The 15,683-nt window shown below is 41.8% G+C and overlaps 1 protein-coding gene across 2 annotated transcripts; it reads left to right on the forward strand.

Annotated features, from left to right (window-relative positions):
• The first annotated feature begins 6,919 nt into the window (after positions 1-6,919).
• On the forward strand, positions 6,920-14,477 carry LOC130209013 (probable nuclear hormone receptor HR38). Of its 2 annotated transcripts, XM_056438501.1 has the most exons (7): positions 6,920-7,024; positions 9,765-10,606; positions 11,272-11,401; positions 11,641-11,804; positions 11,936-12,138; positions 12,314-12,492; positions 12,593-14,477. In XM_056438501.1, exons 2-7 carry the CDS (start codon positions 9,767-9,769, stop codon positions 12,853-12,855), a joined length of 1,779 nt encoding a protein of 592 aa, XP_056294476.1. In that variant the 5' UTR covers positions 6,920-7,024; positions 9,765-9,766; the 3' UTR covers positions 12,856-14,477. The 2 variants fall into 2 exon arrangements, with proteins under 2 accessions (XP_056294476.1, XP_056294477.1); XM_056438502.1 differs by lacking the exon at positions 6,920-7,024 and having other exon boundaries at positions 9,190-10,606.
• The last annotated feature ends 1,206 nt before the right edge of the window (positions 14,478-15,683 follow it).

Here is a 15,683-nt window from a genome sequence, read left to right on the forward strand (position 1 = left end):
TTTTAGTTCTGAAAGTGCTGGACAGATGAGGTTTGACTGAGCTCTCCCAAATTCACCACGTTTAGTATAAAAACAGCATTCCACTGTATAGGTGCACAATGTGTAAGGGTTACAGGTCCTGGAACCCTGAAGCACGACTCATGAACAGGAATGCAGGAGAAGGATCTTTACTTGGTAATTCAGGCAGGGTCAAAACCGGGTGGTCCGTCAAATATGGCAACAAATCCAAAAAGGGGCAGGCAAAAATCTTAAATCAGGTCAACAGGGTGGTAACAGGCAGATCAGAACTAATATTTTGGAATTTGCTGAAGAGTTTGGCAATGAAACGCAAGACAATCTGGCAGAGGACAAGTGGAAGTGAGGGAGCTAAATAGTGAGGGACTAATGAGGGGATGGGCTGCAGGTGATAAGGGTGAGGACCAGGTGAAGGGAATGAGGGACAATCAGGTGAGGATGACAGGATCTGGAATGTAATCAGAATCAGAATCAGAATCAGAATCAGAAACAGGTTTATTGCCAAAGAATGAATGTTTTCACAAACAAACGAGGAATTTTTTTTTTGGTGGGTGCAACATGATTTGAACACAACAACAAACGCAAGGAGGGGGAGGAGGAGGGAGGGAGGGAGGAGGAGGAGGAGGGGAAGGAGGAGAAAGGGGAGGAGGAGGAGGTGGAAGAAGAGGGTGTGGGGGGGGGTCAGTCAGTCAGTCCCGGTCGATGATCCCGGATGAGCCGCCCGAAAAAAAAAAGGTGTGGCGTGGTGGGGTGGTCATGTGGTGATGGAGCCTCGCCTCCTCCTCGAGGGGAGGAACAGGGACAGGAGGGGGTGGAGTGGGAGGGGTCGGCGACTTCCCGCCTGGCCCGCTGAAGGACCTGGAGGAAGAGGAAAGGCAGAGGAACCGAGCCGGCCTCCCTCTGGCAGCCGATGGCGCTCTGGGCTGTGCGCTTGTCTTTGGCCTGGGCTGCGGGGGCCAGACGATGGGCTGTGATGGAGATGGATGTGATGGACATGGCGATGAACTGCATGAAAAGTATGTACGTCTGTATACATGTAACATGCCTGCATGTTCATTTATTATCTTGGCTTACTATCAGATTGTGTAGCTGTCATTTGCATGTGTGTCTTGACAATGTTGTATTCTCAGTTTCAGTGATACTCATACAGCATCACATTGACAACATTTATTGAATTTTTCTGAGAAATAATTACAATCTGTTGTCCCACGACAAGTCTCTTTGCAATATACTGTCCGACCTGTTTATATTTGGAGAGATTGCACTGTATGGCGCAGCTGAATATGAAGCTCTCACATGAGACAGACTTGTACCATAAGGTAATTTATTATGAGGATACAAAATAAAAAAACGTCATCTAAATGTTAAACAAAGGACAAATGGCTGAATACCTGAATGTTTACATGGGCATCACAGTTTTGTAATAACATGCTGCTTCAACTGCTTTCAAAGTAGAAAGAACACAAATTTGCCTTTAAAAACATTATTAACATTCCCATGCTTTTCTGCTATAAAGAATGTTTATGAAGCACGGTGGCTCAGTGGTTAGCACTGTCGCCTCACATCAAGAAGGCCCTGGGTTTAAATCCCGGTCGTCCCGGTCGTTCCAGGTCCTTTCTGTGTGGAGTTTGCATGTTCTCCTCGTGCCTGCGTGGGTTTCCTCCGGGTACTCCGGTTTCCCCCACCATCATAAAGACATGCACCGCAGCCTCACCCCGGCTCGTATGGATGTGAATGAATGTTGGTGATGGTCGGAGGGGCCGTAGGCGCTGATTGGCAGCCACGCTTCCGTCAGTCTGCCCCAGGGCAGCTGTGGCTACTGATGTAGCTTACCACCACCGGGATGACTGTGTGTGTGTGACTACTGGACTCTGAACTGTAAAGCGACTTCGAGTGTCTAGAGAAGCGCTATATAAAATAAATGATTATTATTATTATGCGGCTTATCAATGCTCATACTTCAAATTGTTGACATGTGCATTTATTTAGGCTATATATGTTTATGCAATATTACACTTACTGAAATTCTAAATCTGAGTCGCTTAAACCTCCCAAAATCAAAAGCATGGCAGTGTACAGTGAGAGGCTTTTCATCAGTGTGGGTGGGAAAGCAGGAGGCCTCATCCAGCAGTGATCAGGTAAAGTGGAAACAGAAATGTTGGGTTCAATGTCAATGGTGTGTGTGTGCGGGTGTGTGTGTCTCAATTAGATATTATCAATGTGTCTCTGCTAACAGGCCACGTACCACATTCCTTCAAAGTAGCTGTCATTAAACCTCTCCTGAAGAAGCCCACTCTGGATCCAGAGGTGTTGGCTAACTACAGACCGATCTCTAACCTCCCCTTCCTCTCTAAGATCCTTGAGAAAGTAGTCGCACACCGGTTGTGTGACTTTCTACATCATAATAGTTTATTTGAGGAGTTTCAGTCAGGATTTAGAAAACACCACAGCACCGAGACAGCACTGGTGAAAATTACAAATGACCTCTTAATGGCAGCAGATAAAGGACTCATCTCTGTACTGGTCTTGTTAGACCTTAGTGCTGCATTCGACACCATTGACCATGACATCCTATTACAGAGACTGGAGCAGTCGATTGGCATTTCAGGCACGGCACTAAGTTGGTTTAAATCCTATTTATCAGATCGATCTTAGTTTGTATTTGTAAACGATGACGCCTCGATAACCACCAACGTTAGTCATGGAGTTCCACAAGGTTCTGTGCTTGGACCAATTTTATTTACCTTATACATGCTTCCTTTGGGCAATATTATCAGGAAACACTCCATAAACTTTCATTGTTATGCAGATGATACTCAACTATATCTATTGATAAAACCAGAGGAGACCAACCAACTCGGTAAAATTCAAGCATGTCTTAAAGACATAAAAACATGGATGACCTGCAACTTCTTGATGTTAAACTCAGACAAAACCGAAGTAATTTTAATCGGACCTGAGCACCTCAGAGATCAATTATCTGGTGATGTGGATTCTGTAGATGGCATTGCCCTGGCATCCAACACCACTGTAAAGAATCTTGGCGTTATCTTTGATCGGGACTTGTCCTTTAACTCCCACGTAAAGCAAATCTCAAGGACTGCATTCTTTCATCTACGTAATATTTCAAAAATCAGGCACATCTTGTCTCAAAAGATGCAGAAAAATTGGTTCACGTTCGTTACTTCGAGACTGGATTACTGCAACTCCTTATTATCAGGCTGCTCTAATAAGTCTCTTAGGTCCCTCAGTTGATCCAGAATGCTGCAGCTCGTATTCTCACTAAAACTAAGAAAAGAGATCACATCACTCCTGCACTAGCTGCTCTGCACTGGCTCCCAGTAAAATCAAGAATCACTTTTAAAATTCTTCTCTTAACCTACAAAGCCTTGATTGGTGATGCACCATCATATCTTAAGGAGCTTGTAGTACCATATTGCCCCACTAGAGAGCTGCGCTCACTAAATGCGGGACTACTTGTAGTTCCTAGAGTCTTAAAAAGTAGAATGGGAGCCAGAGCCTTTAGTTATCAAGCTCCTCTTTTATGGAACCAGCTTCCAATTTCAGTCCGGGAGGCAGACACAGTCACCTCATTTAAGAGTAGACTTAAGACCTTCCTCTTTGACAGAGCTTATAGTTAGGGCTGAATCAGGTTTGCCCTGGTCCAGCCCCTTGATATGCTGCTATAGGCTTATAGCTGCCGGGGGACGTTTTAGGATGCACTGAGTACCTATCTCCTCTTTTTCTCTCCTTAAGGATGAATTTTCATCTCTCAATCACACGTTACTAACTCTGCTTTCTCCCCGGAGTCCTTTTGACTTCACGTCTCATGGGGTCATCGGACCCTATGAGACGGCATAGATCCTATCTGCCTGATGGATCATCGAGGTCTGGGTCGTGGAATTCCTGCTACCGACTACGCCACTGTCCTGTTGAGACTCCGCCCACTGTTGAGACTCCGCCCACTCCTCCTCCCCACCGCCATCTGCCTGATGGATCGTGGGGGTCTCCATCGTGGAATATGCCTACTATGAACTATTCATACACTCTGTCATATTCATTGAATGTATTTTAACTCTAAATCTGTCCTTCTGTACACATTACATCTATTGCACCTGTCCATCCTGGAGAGGGATCCTCTCTGTTGCTCTCCTGAAGGTTTCTTCCCTTTTTCCCCCCTGAAGGGTTATTTGGGAGTTTTTCCTGATCCGATGTGAGGTTTTGGGGCAGGGATGTCTATGTGTACAGATTGTAAAGCACTCCGAGACAAATTTGTAATTTGTGAAATTGGGCTATACAAATAAACTGAATTGAATTGAATTGAATTATTGTGACACACTTCAACTCTTGTGAAAAGCCACATAACAAGTCACTGATGATGGATGAAAGAGCAGAGAGAAGAGTGGGTTGAAATGAAAGATTAAACAAATATATTTTCATACTGAAAATAAAAATGAAAATCTTAAATAGTAGGTGAGATAATGTTATATTTAGATGGGAAATTAGATGGGAAAGGAGTATCCTGCAGTGCTGGAAAAGCAACACTGAAATTAATTAGAAGTTTTCATTTTTGTTAAGTTTACTTAACTTAAATTGTCATTATTTTTGATAACGTACTGTATGCAAACTGATTTTTAGCACAAATTGACTTCCTTCAAGACAAACGAGTAAGAACAAGTCAGATTGTTGTATCCAGACTGTGGTCGAGCTTCAGGTACATACATGGATTACATCACAGAAATAGGCTGTTTTATTGACAAAACACCTGTGTGTTGCTACACACAGGTGTTTTGCATGTACAATACGTGTATATTACATGCATACACACATTTATAAACATGCTGTGTGTTATTGCATGACTGAGTGAAAGTGACAGAAAGAATAATTTCAGTCTAGCCCTGTAATTTTGTATTCATACTGCACAAAACACAGGATTATGCACAATCCCCTTAAATTATCCCTCTCACTTTCTTCATACTTAACAGAGAAACTAAAGCACTCCCAGATTAAGTGTTAGGATGTTAAGTATGTTGTATTTTCTGGTTATTGTAAGACAACATAAAATAAGATAATCCTTTATTAGTCCCGCAGCAGGGACATTTACAGATTTACAGGAGCAGAAGTAAAGTGCAAACAATAAACATAGTAAAAAAGAAACAAGATCAAAAACAAGTATTAAAGATAAGCAAATAAAAAACCTCAATAAAAAAAAGTATTCAATCTAAAATATAGACACAATATATCGATAGAATAACTATTATAGCACAGTGTAATGTGGGGTGATAATTAGGGGTATTAGGTGATGATTGGATTGATGTAGACAAATGGACACCTGCAGCTGGCCTCGACATCCATAGTGCAAATTGCCTTGACATTACAATGTGAAATTTTTGTTGACGTCGCATTTCTTGAATTCAACGTGTAATTGACATATGTGATGAAGAAAGACGTCCATTCATTTATTGTGATCATGTAGTCCATATTGTTTTGCTGATGTTTATAATGTGATTAGTACATGTACACAGGCACGTGCACAGACATTTTGGGGGGCAGGTGCTCAAACCCAAAAAAGGGCACCCATTGCCAAAAAGAAAATTCTGATAGAGTTGAAGCATAAGCAGCATTGCACTGATGATGCTGTCCTCGACCTGCGTTTCCTCTGGGCAGCATCAGACCGCTAGCTTACATTTTCTTTATGAATAAAGATGAATTATTATATTGCAACAACAGTACACGCGTTCTGATTGGCTAATAAGTCGTCATGCCAGCCACTATCGCCCTCCTCGCTGGTCTGATATGGATCCGTATCAGAATCAGAATCAGAATCAGAAACAGTTTTATTGCCAGGAATGTTTACACAAACGAGGAATTTTTTTGGTGGAAGGTGCAACATTTGGACATGACAAACAAACAACAATCAACACGACAGAAAGACAACAAATAATGTGAAAGTGTTTGGGTGTGTTGCCCTCTGACGTCATTTTCAAAATGAGCTATATTGATAGACATCAACAAAAACAACGTCAGGGGACAAACACCGTCATGACCTGTGTGTCTGATGCTGCGGGTCAGAGGAGAAGGAGGTGCACCCGTTTGGTGGCGCGAGGAGCACTGCGCAAGCACTAAGTGGAGGAGAAGGAGGAGGGGAGGAGGGGGGGCTTGTGAGCGCCGCGGAGCATGTCGGGGCGAAATTGTCACAAGAAATCAAATAAATGCCCCGTCGGATATTAAAACAAATTTGGGGGGAATTGACGACAGAGAGAGTCATTTTTATTCTTAAATCCTGATTAATTGAAAAAAAAGTGGCTCCAGCAAAAAGGGCACTTTTCTCATCCAGGGCAAAAGGGCTGGTGCTTGAGCACCACTAGGCTCTATCTGTGCACGTGCCTGCATGTACATGTGTACTCGTGGTAACCTTTCCCCCCGAGTTTAGTTGAAAGATGCCAGAGTAGGGAGTTTCTAGCCATTCAGTCGCAACAAATATCTCAATTCATTTAAACATCTAAGTGTTTCCTGCAGCCGTGTGATAACACACCTCCCTGTTGTAAACGTGTATTACTTCGATATTTCCAGTTATATAATGGCTGAACCTCCAAATTACCGCTATTTTTAGCATTTTTCATCCAGTAATAGCCCCATGTGAGCGCCGCTGTCATTGTCGGTTTATATTTAGAACGCACGCTCCCTCCGCTCTTGCGTCAATGGAATCCCGTTCGTGCGTCACACGGAAGAACGTCTGTGTATCGACACACGCTGATTGGCTCGCGACCCGGAACTTTCCACCGCCCTGTTCACCATCTTTGGGCATTGACCCCGCCTTTTGTCGATGCAGCCAAAATAAAACAAGCGTGTATGGATCCTCCTGTGTTGGTCTGACCCAGTACGTGTCTGTGAGAGAGTTTGAATGAGTGTGTGTGTGCTACAAGCAGCTGGCAGAGGTGACATTCATCAGTTCCACTCGTTTGGAATAAATGAAAAGCTTAAACATCTGGATATTTACATAAACCAGGTGAGTTTGCAGTAGGCTATATGTATTTATTCAGGGGGGCACAATTATGCTGATTTTAGATATGTTTGCCTTTATCCTTTATTAAAGCTACTTCCATGATAGTATAGACTCACATGACAAGGCTGGGACTGCTGATACAACAATTAAACATGTACACCCTTTTACTTAAGTTAGTTTGATAAATAAAAAGAGCATGTTTGAAGAAGTTATATGTTATCATATTCCTCTTTGAGTAGCAGCCAGAGCAATACAGCCAGTTGCAAGTTGGTTAGGTACAACTAGCAAAAGCTAATGATGTCTAATACAACATCCAGTTAAATCTTTCTTTATTCAATTCAATTCAATTCAATTCAATTCAATTCAGTTTATTTGTATAGCCCAATTTCACAAATTACAAATTTGTCTCGGAGTGCTTTACAATCTGTACACATAGACATCCCTGCCCCAAAACCTCACATCGGACCAGGAAAAACTCCCAAATAACCCTTCAGGGGGAAAAAAAGGGAAGAAACCTGGAGGAGAGCAACAGAGGAGGATCCCTCTCCTAGGATGGACAGATGCAATAGATGTAATGTGTACAGAAGGACAGATTTAGAGTTAAAATACATTCAATGAATATGACAGAGTGTATGAATAGTTCATAGTAGGCATATTCCACGATGGAGACCTCCACGATCCATCAGGCAGATGGCGGTGGGGAGGAGGAGGGCGGAGTCTCAACAGGACAGTGGCGTAGTCATGAGCAGGAATTCCACGACCCAGACGATCCATCAGGCAGATAGATCTATGCCGTCTCATAGGGTCCGATGACCCCATGAGACGTAAAGTCAAAAGGACTTCCGGGAGAAAGCAGAGTTAGTAACGTGTGATTGAGAGATGAAAATTCATCCTTAAGGAGAGAAAAAGAGGAGATAGGTACTCAGTGCATCCTAAACGTCCCCGGCAGCTATAAGCCTATAGCAGCATATCAAGGGCTGGACCAGGGCAAACCTGATTCAGCCCTAACTATAAGCTCTGTCAAAGAGGAAGGTCTTAAGTCTACTCTTAAACGAGGTGACTGTGTCTGCCTCCCGGACTGAAATTGGAAGCTGGTTCCATAAAAGAGGAGCTTGATAACTAAAGGCTCTGGCTCCCATTCTACTTTTTAAGACTCTAGGAACTACAAGTAGTCCCGCATTTAGTGAGCGTAGCTCTCTAGTGGGGCAATATGGTACGACAAGCTCCTTAAGATATGATGGAGCATCACCAATCAAGGCTTTGTAGGTTAAGAGAAGAATTTTAAAAGTGATTCTTGATTTTACTGGGAGCCAGTGCAGAGCAGCTAGTGCAGGAGTGATGTGATCTCTTTTCTTAGTTTTAGTGAGAACACGAGCTGCAGCATTCTGGATCAACTGGAGGGACCTAAGAGATTTATTAGAGCAGCCTGATAATAAGGAGTTGCAGTAATCCAGTCTCGAAGTAACGAACGCGTGAACCAATTTTTCTGCATCTTTTTGAGACAAGATGTGCCTGATTATAATGGTCAGTTATGTTGATACTATGTTGTATGGACTCAACTAGACTACCCTCATTGATATACATAGGGTGGACAGCATATTACCAACACCGTAACAGCAGAACACACAACATCATCCAAATTACCATAAAGTTGAATCAACGGCATTCTGTTTGAACATTAGTTTTAGGCTATTGGTAAATGCCTACCTAATAAACTTGAGCAAATGTGTGGAACTTAGTTATTATGGATAGGGCATTTGTTAAAATAGGGTACAAATAATCTGGTTGCAACTTAACTATTCTTACAGTTTAATCAGCTGCCTGATCTATACTTTGAGATTAGTAACTCAGCGTTTCCGACAATATGTTTTCATCTTTATGACTTAACATGATTCCACATGTTGTACGTTTTTTGTGTAGGTCTATTTCCGTTGATATACAAGAAGACGTATATATTATATTTACAGGACTTAAAACACACATTGGACACTTGAGTAGTGTGTAAGTTTGTATTTAAGTTTGCAAATATAATTTAACAATGTGTTAAGTCCACACCCTTAATGTGTTTCATTTTTGTCTTGAAAACCCCACAGAGTGAGGAATTTTGCAAATGTAAACACACACACACACACACATACACACACGCCCCCCCCCCCCCCCCTCCCACACACACACAAACAGGCTTTGCCACCTTTCCCCATTTCAGCTGGCATTCTGCCTATCGTGAAATTCAATCCAGCAACACTCCCTGGTACAGTCCCTGTGACAGAGGGTTGCCCTCCACTGAAGGAGGTTTTCAAAGCATGAACAGCCAGGAACACAATATCCGATGAAATCTGATTCCTTCACTGGATCTCCCTCTGCATTTTCTAAAGATGACTGATCGGTCCTCAAGCTAGAGAAATGGCATGCAGGAAATGAGACCTTGTGTGTTAAAAGTGTTAAAGTGAGCGACTGTTTGGAAGGTTGTTAAAGGTTACAAAACGCTGACCTCAACAAATATAGAATGTATTGGGATGTCCGAACAGCATTGCACACATTACTGTACCACATACATATGTTTAGGCCGACAAAACCCTTTCAGCCCGCGATATTTCAAGTGATTATTATTATTACAGTTACTATTTATAATATTCATAACGTTTTAAGACATCTAGTAGATATAAATGTAAACAGCATATGACATAGACGAACATTGGGGTTTATTTTCATCAGTTGCAATTTGTTCTCTTCTTTGTTCTAGCAATGCCCTGCGTACAAACCCAGTATGCATCCCTGCTGCATGACAACTACTTCAGCTCTGAGTTCTTAAATCCTGACCTTAGTGCCAAACTGGTGATGGACATCAGTGGACAAAATGACCAGCTGTCTACATCTTCGTTGCCCAGCATCAACACCTTAGTGGGAAATGGCTATGTCGGGGAGTTTGATGCTTATTCCTGCAAGATTACCACCTCCCCTCCCACCTCTACAGTTTCATTCAGCCACGCCGCGGTAGCTGAAAGCTCCTGCCCTCAGATGCAAAGCCAACCTTTCAAGCTGGATGATCTTCAGGTGTATGGCTGTTACCCAGGTGCCTTTGCGCTGAGCTGCCTTGATGAAACACTATCGTCATGTGGCTCTGACTACTATGGCAGCCCAGTTTATGCCGCTGCTTCCCCTCCAAGATCAGGCTTTCAGGCCCAGTCAGCACCTGTGTGGGATTCCCCTTTCAGTCCCTACCCCTCAGCCCCCCCATCCTCCATGGGTGATAAGTGTGCCATGGCCCAGCAGCTCTCCTTTTTCACTTTTGGCAGCCCCGCATCAGAGCAGCATTCTCCCCTAGGGCAGCATCAGGATGCTCAGCCAGGCCATGATGACCATTTCTTCCTGCCTACTCAGCAGCATGTCTCTCCACATCATTGTCCACCCATGTCCCTGGAGCACGGACCCCTGGAAAGCCCTAGGATAGTAGAGGGGGCCATGACATCTCCTAAAACCCACAACTCCGGATCCAGTGAGGGCCGCTGTGCAGTTTGTGGTGACAATGCATCCTGTCAGCACTATGGAGTCCGCACCTGTGAGGGCTGCAAAGGTTTCTTCAAGGTAAATAGCTGAACAGTAGGTTTATTCTACTGAGTAGAGCCTGATGAGTCTTATATAGCCAGACCTATCTCCACAGCGCTGTATCAGCGCTAAATAAAGGTTTGGCTCCACACATTACCTTGTTGGCAACGAGGAAAAAAACGCTCTAGCTTGTCTGTATTTCCTCAAAACAAACAGCGTTTAGCACAGGTTACAGCAACGGAGCAGTTGCAAAATAGATAGCACCGCGAGATGAAGTTTAGGAGAATGCAGCTTGAGATCCATGGCCAATGGCAGACTTACGCCTACATCCTAGTGAGTCAGACTAGAATCTGATTCAATTTGGCTGATAATAGCATATTGCATATATTGGTATAAGTAATGAGCCAATACAGTACAAAACATCAAAGCAATGTTTGAGATGGTTTAAAAATAGTGACATCATACACCGTTTGTACACCAGAGAGCATTGACCAGTTTAAATGTAACACAAATTAAATATTTTGGTCACGAGTCCAATTTTTAAGGTTAAAGTATTGTTGTTGTCCTTTTTGAGATATCAAAATGTGTATATCGGTATCAGCCTCAAAAATACATATTGGTCGGATTACACTACTGATTGACGCCTATGTAAGACCGTATGCAGATTTATTTATGTAGTAATGTTTTTTTTCCTTGTTTGACAGCGAACTGTACAGAAAAATGCAAAGTATGTGTGCCTCGGCAATAAAGACTGTCCTGTGGATAAGAGGAGGAGGAACCGCTGCCAGTTCTGCCGTTTCCAGAAATGTCTGAGTGTGGGAATGGTAAAAGAAGGTAATGCAATGTCAGACTCACTTTCAGTGACTAATGTATGATCAACTGGGGTTTGCAATGACAGTCTTGTCAAAGCTCTAAAGCTAGAACAGATAGAGAATGTAACCAGAGCCTTAGGTATAGCTGCAGAAAAGGAAAAACTGATACAGCAGTTGTTTTTTAAATTGCAGGTAAGCAATGATCATGTGAGCGTCACAAACGTTTCCTTCAAGTGCTTCTGTTTTCTGTTTCTGTTTTAGTTGTTCGCACAGACGGCCTAAAAGGTCGCCGGGGTCGTCTGCCCTCCAAACCCAAGACTGTGGCCGAGGCTTCATCCACAACCCCGAGTGTCAACATCGTAGCCTCTCTTGTCAGGGCTCATCTAGACTCAAACCCAACCATTGGAAAGCTTGACTACTCCAAGGTAAATCTCGAGACATGCAGCATGTTCAGGGCTCATTTGGAGGTAGAATGAACTTATGGGCAGCAAACATCTTATTCATGGTATACAGTTCTCCTCAGTAGCATTGACCCAACCCCTCTCTTCGTCCTCAGTACCAGGAGACTGTGGTCAACCTGAAAGAAAAGGAGGAAGCCGGTGATATCCAGCAGTTTTATGACTTGCTGACTGGTGCTTTGGATGTAATAAGAAACTGGGCTGAAACCATCCCAGGATTTACAGATTTCTGCACAGAGGACCAGGAGCTGCTCCTTGAATCAGCTTTTGTTGAGCTCTTCATTCTGCGACTTGCATACAGGTCTGCTTCTTTTACAGTCATAAATAAAAAGCCATCTTAATTAATATTTCACAAGACTAATGTGCACCCCCTTCAATAGTGGCACTCTGAGATTCTTGGATGAAGAGTGCCTTATAAATGGAATCCATTATTATTATTAATATGCTGATTGTACTCTTGGTTTGCAACCCAATAGGTCAAATCCAGAGAAGGACAAGCTGATCTTCTGTAACGGTTTGGTCCTCCACCGACTGCAGTGCATTCACAGTTTTGGTGACTGGATTGACTCCATTATGGATTTCTCTCAGAGCCTTCACCGCATGAACTTAGATGTCTCCTTGTTTTCCTGTCTTGCAGCGTTAGTTATTATCACTGGTGAGAGCCTCTGTTTTACTTCTCATTACAGTGAATCTCTCTGTATTTGATGTGTATATTTATATTCTGTATTTCTCATGGAAATATTTTTTGCATCTAGATCGCCATGGCCTTAAAGAGCCCAAACGGGTCGAGGACTTTCAGACTCATCTCATCACATGTTTAAGGGAACATATGAGCGGAAACGGCTCAGAAACGAGTCGGACCCAGCCCAACTATCTTTCTCGTCTTCTTGGCAAACTCCCTGAACTGAGGACCCTGTGCACACAGGGCCTACAGCGCATCTTCTACCTGAAACTGGAGGACCTGGTCCCTCCTCCACCAATAGTGGAAAAGATCTTCATGGATACTCTGCCATTCTGAAAAAACATGAGCACAAATGTGTTATTTGTAAAGATGATAGACTCAAAGCACCAAATGCGAGGTTTTATCATTGGACTCTACTGGTGAACCTCCTTCTATCACACTGATTTGGGTGCTGAAAAATGTCTGACATTGTTCAAGAGACCATTATTTTTCTAACAAGAAGTTTAAAAAAGGATTATGGTACATCTGTGAGTACCGCATCAAGATGTATTTCAGTTCAATGAAACAGGACAGGACACTGTTTATACATATTTGTGTGTGCATTTGTAAACTGACTTTATTGCTGTGCCGGATGTGCGAATGTTGTGTTGCTATGCAGCTAGTAAGCCATGGATATTTGGAGAGATGCAATGCAGTGTTAAATACTCAGCTTTTCCTAAAATCAAAAGAAACACACTCTCTTAAAAAAACCAGTGTTTAAAGTTTGTTTTTGGTCGCACTAAGAAGCTGAGATAGTAGACTATTTAGTTGGAAAAAGCAGCCAGAATCATACATCCTGTTTCTTTAAAGAACTGTGGAGTCCTTATTTTCAAAAGGGAATTATCTACTAATTTCTTTTGTATTGGAAAAGATAGTTCTAGTCCTAAGTGTGCTCCTGTGGAAGGTCTCGGACCAAAGTTTACTCCTATTTTGATACTACCACTCAAAAACCTTATTGCCTTAAGCTAAGCAAATGTTCTGCCATAACTGCAAACTGCCATTTTACAACAACTTGTAAAGGCTGATGTTGGCAGCGTTACCGTTGAACTGCATGTCGCTGTAACGACACACTTATTGAACAACAAATTACTAAATTCAAAGTGCCTTTTATCAAGCCTCACTCTTTCAACCATAATATGTGACAGTAAATTAATTTTCATTCCAAATATCCCATACAGCAAGTCCGATTTCAGTGTCACCGTCAACATTTAATGATTATTTGAATATGATTTCCGGTCAGTGCCAGATTTTGATATGAAGTGCCTGAGAAGAGTGATTGTTAAAACACAAAAAACAGTTACTTCAACTTAGACCTTGTACTGCTAAACTGGGAAGACATCAAGGGTTGACAGGTGGTTTAGGATCAACAAGTACTACATTCTGTTCACATGATCCTGTGACAGTGAAATTCATAACTGCAGCAAAGCCAGTTTAAGATTAAATTAATTGAAGCACGTTTCCTAGTCTCCATTTATCCACAATCAGATACAGTATACCTTTTATAAAATTAGTTTTTTTATGATCTTCAGCTGCAAATACACCACCCTGCATGTGTCTGTGAAGCTCCCTGACTGTCTCCCACATTCTTCTCAGTTGGGCAGTTTTTAAATATTATATATATAACTAAATAAAATCTTAACGAATCACAAATGTGATGAGAAGATGAGCAGCTAAGAACACTTACCCAAACAGTGTTCAAACCCTTCTTTTCTTGTACTGTTTATTGTTTGGGACGTATGTGTGTGTGTGGACTTTGAAAAATACTGCCAGGGCTTTCGTAAAATTAAAGAGAATATTTGATACTAAAAACATTTTTCAAAATACATCATTGACCTGTGCCATGTTTGTTTCTTCAAATATATATTTGGTTTCCTCTGAGTTTTAAAGGACAAATTCTATAAAAATGATTGTGTTCCATTTGTTGGTGACAGTGTAATATTTATTATTTTTTTGGACACATTGATTTTCAAGAGTAGTTCTAGTATAACACAAGCAATGTTCTATCTTTTGTTGTCAATAAATCTATAATTTATACACAAATGTCATCGATTAGTCCCAACTAGTCAACTCTGTCAGCACTCTTGGCCTTGCAAGGTTCAGGGCTGATTATAAATAGACCTTTTAAACCTCTTTAAAAACAGCTCACCAATATATACGATAATAAAAAAAATTAAAAAGATAAAAGCAATCATTTCCAAAAACAGTTGGACTGTTGCGTTAAGCAAATGTTTCTGAAACAGAAGTAAACTAGAACGGGCACTCGGTAGAGCGCATACCTTCGCATATCACAAGATTGGGCATTGAATTATGAACATTTTGGCATGAGTTGCATGCCAATTGGATAGAAATTGACCGCGCTATGGTAAAAAGAAGATGTTGACCTTTTCATGACCTTGACCGTTTACCCGATCGATCCCAAAATCGAATCAAATGGTCCCCGGATAATAACCAATCATTCCACCAAATTTCATGCGATTCAGTTGAATACTTTTTAGTTATGCGAGGAACACGCATACAAATAAATAAATAAATACACGGCGATCAAAACATAACCTTCCGCATTTTCAATGCGAAGGTATATTACTTATTTTATGGAGACTATTTTAGCTGCAGATTTGCTACGCTAAAGCAGCAAAACTGTTTTCAACTGATCAACTCAAATAAACTGCAGTCTCCAGGTTCAACATAATGAATGAACATGTCACACAGTGTAACAAAGACTTCAGAATTTTGACAAAATAGCTGAAAAACTAAATACATCATCATCAGCCCCGGCTGCCATTGGTGTTTTGCAGAAATGACCAAATGTGTGCATGCCAACATGGCGAACTAAGATAGTGATATCAGAATTTAGTTTAAAGTTCCGCAAGCGGCTGATATAGATTATTAAATATATTAATTGATTGTGGTCTTTAAAGGAGCTCTGTTGCGAGAAAAAAACCTATACTTTACAAAGAGTTCAGAAAATGTCTCCAGTCTGTTGCTGTTAGCCTTTATTTAACGCAGCACTCACTGTGCTGCAACTTGTTACATATTAAGGATGCGATGAAAAGTGACCAAAAGTAGTCCTTCATATCCTTTTCACAGAGTCTGTGTTGTTCGGTCACACACGGCGTTAATGTTGG

This window comes from Pseudoliparis swirei, chromosome 18 (genome assembly GCF_029220125.1).
Source record: "Pseudoliparis swirei isolate HS2019 ecotype Mariana Trench chromosome 18, NWPU_hadal_v1, whole genome shotgun sequence".
Taxonomy (NCBI): Eukaryota; Metazoa; Chordata; class Actinopteri; order Perciformes; family Liparidae; genus Pseudoliparis; species Pseudoliparis swirei.

Excerpts from the sequence above, each read along its gene's own strand:
- LOC130209013 (XM_056438501.1), top strand. The coding sequence starts at position 9,767 with ATGCCCTGCGTACAAACCCAGTATGCATCCCTGCTGCATGACAACTAC. Across the intron at positions 11,402-11,640 it reads TGTGGGAATGGTAAAAGAAG|TTGTTCGCACAGACGGCCTA; the intron begins GTAATGCAATGT and ends TTTCTGTTTTAG. Across the intron at positions 11,805-11,935 it reads GAAAGCTTGACTACTCCAAG|TACCAGGAGACTGTGGTCAA; the intron begins GTAAATCTCGAG and ends CTTCGTCCTCAG.